This window comes from Geospiza fortis, unplaced genomic scaffold, assembly GCF_000277835.1.
Source record: "Geospiza fortis unplaced genomic scaffold, GeoFor_1.0 scaffold138, whole genome shotgun sequence".
NCBI classification, from domain to species: Eukaryota; Metazoa; Chordata; class Aves; order Passeriformes; family Thraupidae; genus Geospiza; species Geospiza fortis.
Window position 1 is genome coordinate 12,535,971 of NW_005054307.1, and position 9,234 is coordinate 12,545,204.

Sequence of the window (9,234 nt, forward strand, 5' to 3'; positions counted from 1 at the left end):
TGGTTTGCTGGAGCTGCTCTCTGCATGTGCACTCAGCACTCCAGCACTCCAAATGGAAAGCAGATGCCAAGTCCTGCACGTGCCCCTGCTCATGCCCCTGAACCACCCTCTGTGCTTTGTCTGCACCCACAGAAACTTTTGGAGAACTGAGATGATGATGGAAAGCATCAGTGGAATCTAAGCTATCTTACTAAATTATCTTTCTATATCTAATTGAAGACACAGACCCCCTCACTAAACAAGCTCAAGCAGCTGCTGCTACTGACTGGAAAAAAAAATTGACTCGGGAGCAATTCTATGTCACACGAGAAAAAGGAACAGAACCGGTGAGCAAAATGCTTATGCAGCTGATGCTGCCCAAGGGTGAGCCATCTCCTCTGCCTGCTGGGTACAGAAAAACCTGCCCTGGGGAGCTCTCACCACTCCCTTTCTTCACAGGACTTCCCCTGCCTTCCTGTGGATGAAAGTTAGACTCAACATACGGAACAGGGTGGATTTTGTTCTGACACAGACTGTTTTGCAGATGAAAAACATTCTGCATTCTTTTCATATTTTATTGGGGTTTTTTTCTAGGATACTTTCCCTCCAGATTAACTGTTTGTGTGGTGGGATTAGAGGCCTGTCTGGAGGATAGGGAAATCCTCAGATATTTTTATCCTGTAGCCTCCTTTTTATGGCCATATGTAGATTAGCCATGGAAATCTTAAACATAGTGCTCCCTTCAGGAGATGGGTTCTCCCTCAGGTGCCAGATCACCCACCCACATGTCCCCACGTTTCCTCCTTCTGGGAAGGAAGCCATGTAGCATTGTGGGTGGAGCGCTGGCTGTCCCTAGCCCAGAGACAGGACTTCTGCACACATGGAGCATGTACCATGTGATCTGTGCCCAAATCCATATCTGTAAAATAAGGATCCCAGTACCAGACCATGGAGGAAGGAGGAGAGTCTCTCTGTAAAGCCACGTTAAAGTTGTGGCAGTCCATAGCAGAGCCCTGGCCTTTGGGATCCTGCACATTTCACCAGTTTCTTGGAGGTCACGACTCCATCCTTGGTACCTGGAAGATTTATGCATCTGACTGGTCTCAAAGTTTGTGGGGGTAGGGGGTAGTCTTCACTACTAGCCCAAAGGCATCCCCCCCCTTCATTTTTTCAGGCTGCTAATGTTTGTTCTTCAAAGCCCCCCTGCAAAGCCTTCTTTTTATGGTTTTTCTCCTGTTTTGAATCTGATTCCTACATGCTTCTTCCAGATGGTGAGCTTTTAAAGACCTACATTATTAACTTCTCTTTTTTCCTTCCTATTTGAAAAGCCATTCAGTGGGATCTATCTGAATAACACAGAATCAGGAATATACTGCTGTGTGTGCTGCAATGCCCCCCTCTTCAGGTAACAGCCTCTGGATTTCACAGCATCTTTAACATGTACTGATTGTGGCAGGAAGGGCAATGTCTTTTCATGAATGGCATGCAAAGTGTTGGTCAGAGGAACAATCCCTGGTGCCCAAGTGCTGTGTGTAAGTGTTCCAGGATGCCTGTGGTGGCACAGATCCATGGTATGCCTTTTCCTTGAGCTGTTGAGGCTTGCCCATGGCCAGCACACAGATGTCAGGCTGCAGTCTGCCTCTTTCTCCAGACACGCTTCTTTCTAGTTGATAATAATTCTCTGGTTAAGAGGTCCTTAAGCCACAAGCTGCTGCAAAATCCATGTATTTATGTATGAGTATCACCGTGTGTTTGCTCTGCTCTTGTGCTCTTCCATACTCATCTTCCGCCACTCGTGCTGCTGGGCTGGAGAGACCTTGGTCTGCCTTTGTCTGCTGCTGTGATGTTCTCATTGATGGGCCCCTCACACTGCAGCTGAGACCTTCTCTCCACCCCCACCCCCTCCTTGTTCCCTAAATTAAATCCCACTATTCTTGCCTTTTTGGTTACATCTACTTTTTAAAGCCTGGCTGTAAATGATTGCACAGTTAACCTCTGTGCTCTTTACAATACTTTATACTTTGCAACTTCATTAATGTCTAAGTAAAAGGAAATAGAGTGCCTTGGAGTAGGATGTGCAGAGAGTGTTCTGTTCTCTGTAACTGAACCAGGAAAGATAGTTTCTCAAATTTTTGGTCTAGAAAACAGTCCTTATTTATTCCCAACTGAGAATTGAATGAAATGTGGCTGATTTAAAGGATGAATCACAGATCAGGACTTCAAATGGGATGCTAAGGATCAAGAGATCTGGATAGTAAGAAAGGAGGGGAAAATGTAATGGATGCATTGAAAATAAACCTAAACTAAGTAATTAAATTATAATTGTGTACAATTAGTTTTCATTTGGCCAAGTGCAGTAAACTATTGTTGTGCAAACATGCATTTGTTTACACATATAATTTTCCATAGAGGTTTGCTAATGAATAGTTCTAAATAAATTTATTTCTGGTGTTAGCTCAGCCTTACAAAATACTCTGAAGAGAAATATAAAATCTAAAAACACCTCTGGAAAATTCAGATAAATTAGAGGAATTGTAAAGTACTAAGCTGTGGAAGATTTCCTTCCATTCCTTCAGATTTTCCTTCAATTTTGGCCCCTTTTATATGAGACAATTGATATTGACAGGCCAACATGAAGAGAGACAAACACTGGAGGGAATTGCTTCTGTTGTTAAACTAGTAACAAAACAGCAATATAACCAAACAGCCAGGCTGCCCTTTGCACAATCCAGCTCTCAGAGAATATAAGCACTTTCCTTTGCAGCACAAGATAATGCTAAGCCTCACAGACAAAAAAGGCCAAACTTTCAGGGAAAAAAAATCTTTTAGGAAAAAAGGAAGCTATTAAATGTGAAAAATCACCTGAAAATATATTTTCCGTGGAGATGTTGTGATGTGGAGAACACAAGCAATCAGGAGGAGGAGTGCTATTGGATAAGAGATTCATTCACCATATTTATTTCCTAGTCCATTAAAAATGTTCTTGTGAATTTTTGTTTTTTTCAAATGCATTAGATCATTAGCTGCAGGTAAACATGAAGTATTTCTTCCTTTCTTTGAAACGTGTGTATACATTTAAATCAGAATTTAGTACCTTCTGCTACCAAATATACATTTGAAAGAGTTGGAAATACGTGGAACAAACCCCTAACCTTTATAGATAGCAAATTGTGGTGCTTTAATGAAATCTCAAACCTTCATCAAACCATAAACCTACAGCTGAGATTCATACAGCAAAAAGCACTTTTTAGAATTATCTGGATTCCATCCAGGAGGACTGAAACAGGGATCAAAGTAAATGACATGTGCTGCAGGAATGGTGTGTCGAGGTCTAATCTAATGCATATGTTTAGAGAAAGTCCATTTATCCATAAATTAAGTGGTGAAATACTTCAAAGGACAAATATGGTCTTGAACAGCAATATTTTTGGGTACTAAAATGTTTCTATTAGGGAATCTAAGTGACATTACTCTTAATAAAACCACACAGAGACCATTTCTGTTGAGAGCTGGTTTAACAGCTCAAAAGATTGTTCCTTTAGCAGTGGAAAACATCTACAATAAACTCAAGTATTGTGAGTGGCATGCAAGGGACAGAGTCACTCAGGGTCAGATGCAAAACCCACACAGTGTTAAAGACCTTCCTTGACTCTGTGGGTTTTCAGAGAGGATCTCTGTATCTACGTATGAATAAACATAAGGATTCCTGTGTCAAAAAATAAAAGAGTTTTGATAAAAAGAAACCGAACAGATGTATGTCGGGGAAGCTCAGAAGTCATGTATGGATATGTGTCCCCCAGGCCATTCTTGGGGACTCTGTGGCTGGTAGGGACAGTGTTCATGTGGGTTTGTGGCAGGGAAAGCAGGGAGCCTTCTTGAGCTGGAAAGAAACAGGCCTGGAGCCCTGAGGACCTTGATGTACAAACACGGAGTCTGCAAAGTGCATTTCCTTCAGAGCAGGCTGCTCCTGTGCTGTGCCCTATTTTTCTCCAGTTTTATGGAGAGGAGGGAAGGAGAACATTTCTGATGGCTGTGTGTTGATGTAAATGACTAAGCAACAGCCCACACAAAACCTAGCCTTTGCTCATTCTGTGCTAGCAAATCCTCTTTTATTTCCACAGCTGCATTACTCAACGACAGCCCTGTACAGATGATTATAAAAATGCTGACTCATGCACTGCTCTTTGGGTTGGATTTTTAAAGGTTTTTGTCCAGTTCCTTTGCCTTATCTTTCTAAACGGCACTGCAATGCAGATTTTCAGATTTTCCTTTGCCGTGTGAACAACCCACCAAAATATACATGATGTATATTACATACTTTGTTTTCAATTCTGTCATAAATAACCTTTCAATCCCCTCGATCAAGAGCTGCTAGTGGTGCTGATGTCTCCTTCCACCACTAGATGCCAGTAAGAGCATTGGGTTTGCAAAACTGGGGAAAAAACCATGAGAAATCGTGAGGAAATGGTTGTGGTGAGTCTCCAGACCACTGATCTGAGAAGTATGTGAACCTATCTTAATTGCTTGTTCTAACTCATGCTAGGTCCCTCTCTGATGAGAGAAGGTTTATATTGCTGTCAAAGCTTGCACAATTTTAAACAAAAGGGATTATCTCATTCCTGTACAAAATCCCTAAAATGTCTTTTGATCATATTTGCCAGCACACTCTGGGTTTTAATATGCAGCTAAACAGTGCTGGTCACCCTGGATGTTAACAGGGGCACCCACAAGCTGACAATCTGTTGTACTGTTACTGGCTGCCATTATCTCTTGGGAAAAGTAGATCTTTGTACTGTGAGGATTTGTCATTGGTTGATTGATGGTTTGAGCAAGGTTCTGTTTGATTTTCCAAACCAGCTTGATGGCTGACTGCAAGACAAAGCCTCCATCATCATCAGGCACGAGCCTGGTCTGGTGGGCCAGCCCAGCCTTTGTCTACTCTTAATTTCTTCTAGTAAACTCTCTTCTCTGAGATTGCTGGATTGAGCCAGGCTTCAAACTGCAGCTCTGTAGGTGCAGTTCAGCTAAACACCATACCATAATGTTAGTACAGCAGTTGTCAGAAAAAAACCCTTTTCTAAGCTTTAAAAAATACCAACCTGACATTGAAATAGAAACAGTGAGACAAAATCTCCTGTTGTGAGCTGACTGAGAATTCCCTTTGGAAAGGAGTTTCCAGCACAGTTTGATGCCAATGAGAAAATTTCTACCGTTCCAAATATTGATATTGGTACAACACAGGCATGAGGGAAGAAACCAATGTTCTTAATAGAAGCAGACTCTTTTGTAACATCTCTGTTATTAACTAACAAGATCTGGTTTCCACTACAGCTCAGAGAAGAAGTACAATTCTGGGACTGGATGGCCATCTTTTTCTGAGGCTTATGGTACCTGTGGCAGAGATGAAAGTAACACCAATATTGTGAGACGACCAGATAACTCACTGGGGTCAAGAAGAACTGAAGTTGTCTGCAAACAGGTTTGTTTATTTTGGAGATGATGCACAAAGACACAAAACTTAGCAGATAAGCTTCCTTTGTGCCCGTCAATCTACCTAAATGAATCTATCTAAATACAACAGTGAGAATTACAGTATCACTGGAGCCATTCTTTCCAAGTCTGAGCTGAAGAAAAGTATGTGACTGGGGAAAGCAATTGTGTATGTATAGCCAAAGGCTGGAGCTTACAGAGAAAATGTACTCAAGGTGTGCTGTAAAGTGTGACAAGAGATGGTAGAAGAAACTCTGAGATAGGGTCCATGCATTTGGCCCATCACAGGGACAGTTCTTCCTCATTCAGCCTTGCTAAATATTTGCTGTAGATTTTCTTAAAATATTCAGAGATGGAGACACCAGCCCTTGAAGTCATTTGCAGCCATTACCATTTGCCCTGCAGGGTGGTAGCTGCGCCCTGCATCTCCATAGCTATTTCTGTGGATTCTCTTGTTTCACAGAAGGTACCCTTCTATTTTTTCTAGCTATTTTGACTCCCTCAGTCATCTCTTTTATAGACTAGAAAGTTCCAGTTCCTTCAGCTGTTCCTTTTTATGCAGCACTTTTTAGCGTGCTCACCATTCTGTTGCTGTGTTTTGCATCCTTCCCAATTCACCATTTTCCTTCTTGTAGTAGAGTGCAAGGTTGGACACAGCTGGGCCCAGCCTGCAGCAGGGTTAGAGGCTGTTCAGGTGTGTTAGAAATGGTGTTCCTGTCCTTACACCTTTACCTTTCCACAGACTATATTACACAGACACATATTTATTTTGGAACCTGCTGTAATACCCAGGTTCTCTTTCTAAGCAACTGCCACCTTTAACCATTTCTTCCCAAGCCTGAATCCATTTTTTACTTATGTTAAAGTATAAAAGTATGCAGTTGAATTTAATGAATTGCATCTTGGATTTGGAGTTTTTTTATGTCTCTGTGCGTCAGTTTTTGTAAACTGTTAAGATTGTTCATGCTGTCCTTCAGTGTGCTTCCAGCAGGCTTAGGTACATCTGCAAATGTAACCAGAATTTGCTGCAGTGAAACTCAGAAGAGTTCACATTTGCAGCCATATGCAGCAAACACTTTCAAGAACCCCAGCTGATGACCTTCTAATTTTATAATGTCACTGATAGCTATACTGTATCTAATATTTTCACATCAGTAATTTGAGAGGGCAATCCTCAGCTGACCTATGAGAATGGCCTACAGTGACTTATTAACTTGAAATTCTCATGACATATTGAGATGTTTAGATGCTGTCATTTATTTCCTATACTTTCTGGCAATAATACCTTTTGAATTTCTCTTCTGGGATCTGCTTGTTTGGGGGCAGATACTTGCCCACTGACAAGATGTGATCCCTTGTCACTCCCCAGGACTCTCCCACTCACAGAACTCAACAGTGATTTAATCATGAAAGTCCCTTAATTCAGGATAGCACAGTAATAATAATGTTGGTCCATAATTCCAATGATAATAATGCAATGTCAATGGTTTCTGGTCACCAGCAGCGCTGCCCAGGGCTCAGTGCTGGCACAGCTCTGTTTCATGTCTTTGTCAATGACCCACATGAGGGGATCCAGGGCACCCTCAGGCCCTGCAGACACAGCGAGCTGGGTGGGAGTGTTGAGCTGCTGGAGGGCAGGAAGGCTCTGCAGGGGGATCTGCACAGGCTGCACTGATGGGGAGAGCCCAGAGCTCTGAGGTCCAACAAGGCCAAGTGCCTGGGGCTGCTCCTGCCCTTGGCTCACAACAACCCCTGCAGCTCCAGCCTGGGGCAGGGTGGCTGCAAAGATGCCTGGAGGGAAAGGTGCTGGGGGTGCTGCTCAACAGCAGCTGAACATGAGCCACAGAGTGCCCAGGTGGCCAAGAGGCCAATGGCATCCTGGCCTGGATCAGCAATGGAGTGGCCAGCAGGACCAGGACAGTGACCATAACCCTGTACATGGCACTGGTGAGGCCTTGAGTTCTGTGTCCAGCTTTGGGTCCCTCAATTCAGGAAGGACATTGAGGTGCTGGAGCGTGTCCAGAGAAGAGCAGTGGAGCTGGGGAAGGGTCTGGAGCACAATCAGATGAGGAGAAGCTGAGGGAGCTGGGGATGCTTAGCCTGGAGAAGAGGAGGCTCAGGGGTGACCTTGTCACTCTCTACAGCTGCCTGAAAGGAGGGTGCAGCCAGGTGGGGGTTGTCTTCTCCCAGGCAGCTGGAGACAGGATGAGTGGACATGGCCTCAGGCTGTACCAGGGAGCTTCAGGCTGGACATCAGAGGGAATTTCTTCATGAAAATGATTGTTAAGCATTGGAATGGACTGCCAAGGGAGGTGGTGGAGCCACCATGCCTGGTGACTTTCTTTGTTCAAGAAAGCGCTGGTCATGGCAATTAGAGCCATGGTGGTGATCAGTCAAAGATGAGCTCTGTGAATAAGGGGTCTTTCCCAGCCTAAATGATTCTGTCATTTTGCAGCAATACAATAATAAAATGGCAATAATTTCTGTTGCAGTGTGATGCCCATCTAGGCCATGTGTTTGATGATGGACCTACACCTTCTGGGCAGAGGTTCTGTATCAACAGCACTTCATTAAACTTCAAACCAGGCTCTGGTCAGTGACAAGTGGCTCTCTCTGGCTGGCAGAACATTCTTTCTCTGCTCCTACAGCATGCTTGTGGAAAACTCTCATGCTTTTAATATATAACTCAAATTTTAGTATTTATGCTGTAGTAGCCTTGTTTCCCAGCTGTTATCATTGTTGATAAAATACATATTTATGTTTTAATTCTTCGTCAGTCTGTCTTTTCATGGTTAGTGTGGTGTGTTGATCTGCTTATTGTATTTTTAATAAAAAAATAACCTGTGCAATAGTTTACATTTGCAGCTATCATCATTAGTTGTATTGAGGCTGTGAAATGAGGTGCTCTCCTGGACCTGACTGCCCGTTCTGAGCAGTAGCTGTGCCACTCAGGAACACAGATGTGCATGGCTGATCATAGTAAACTTCTATAAAATCATCATATCCTTCTAAAGGGAAGCAAAAATAACATTAATCTTCAAATAAGGTCTGAGGGTTTTTTTTTTCCCCTGATGTGACAGACCCTTAGCTGAGCCAAGTGACTTTTCAGTGAACCCATAAAAGCAAAGTCTTGAAGGAAGACCTAATTAAAACTATTTCAGGCAATGGAACCAGTGGAGACATGAAGTCTTTCTTCTTTTAAATCAATTATTTTCATTCTGTGTCCAATAGCAGGGTTTAAATAGGGCTTGCTCCAGAAACTTCTCTTACAGCAATTAAATGATAATAATGTAATGATATGTGTAATATTTGCAGACTTCTGTTATCACTTATGTATTTCAGAATCCAAAAATAAAAGTCAATATGGAATTTACTGTATTTGGGGGAAATAAATCAGCATTAAAAAAACAGGCTTGGTAAAGTGTTGCTTTTGATGCCTTGTCTGTTCTTCCTTGTACAAGTTTGTAAATACTTCTGCATTCTCCCAAGCACTGTCATTGTGGTTTGCCCTAAAAGCAAAATAAATCCTATGTCTGTTAAATTGAGCTTTCCTTCTTCAGAATTTTTTCCAGGGAAAATAATCTCTGACTCAGAACATCAGCTTCTCTAAACTGGCTGGGTTTAAATGCTTCCCTGCTGAGAGTTACTAGGCAACATCTCATTTGGCTTTACCTATAACAGCCTGTTTCCACTCTCCCCACTTTGGTTGCCTCAGTGATAAAAAGGGTGTGTTCATTTACTAGTGTAATCTTAAAGCTGTGTAAT

At 42.5% G+C, this 9,234-nt stretch overlaps 1 protein-coding gene across 1 annotated transcript; it reads left to right on the forward strand.

The window, feature by feature from the left end:
• Positions 1 to 200: 200 nt before the first annotated feature.
• Positions 201 to 8,860, forward strand: MSRB2 (methionine sulfoxide reductase B2; the record flags this gene model as incomplete). The annotated part of the gene is made up of 4 exons (XM_031066835.1): positions 201 to 326; positions 1,308 to 1,384; positions 5,311 to 5,458; positions 7,962 to 8,860. Coding segments are annotated over 4 exons (459 nt in total), but the record flags the coding sequence as incomplete, so codon positions are not given.
• Positions 8,861 to 9,234: the final 374 nt, after the last annotated feature.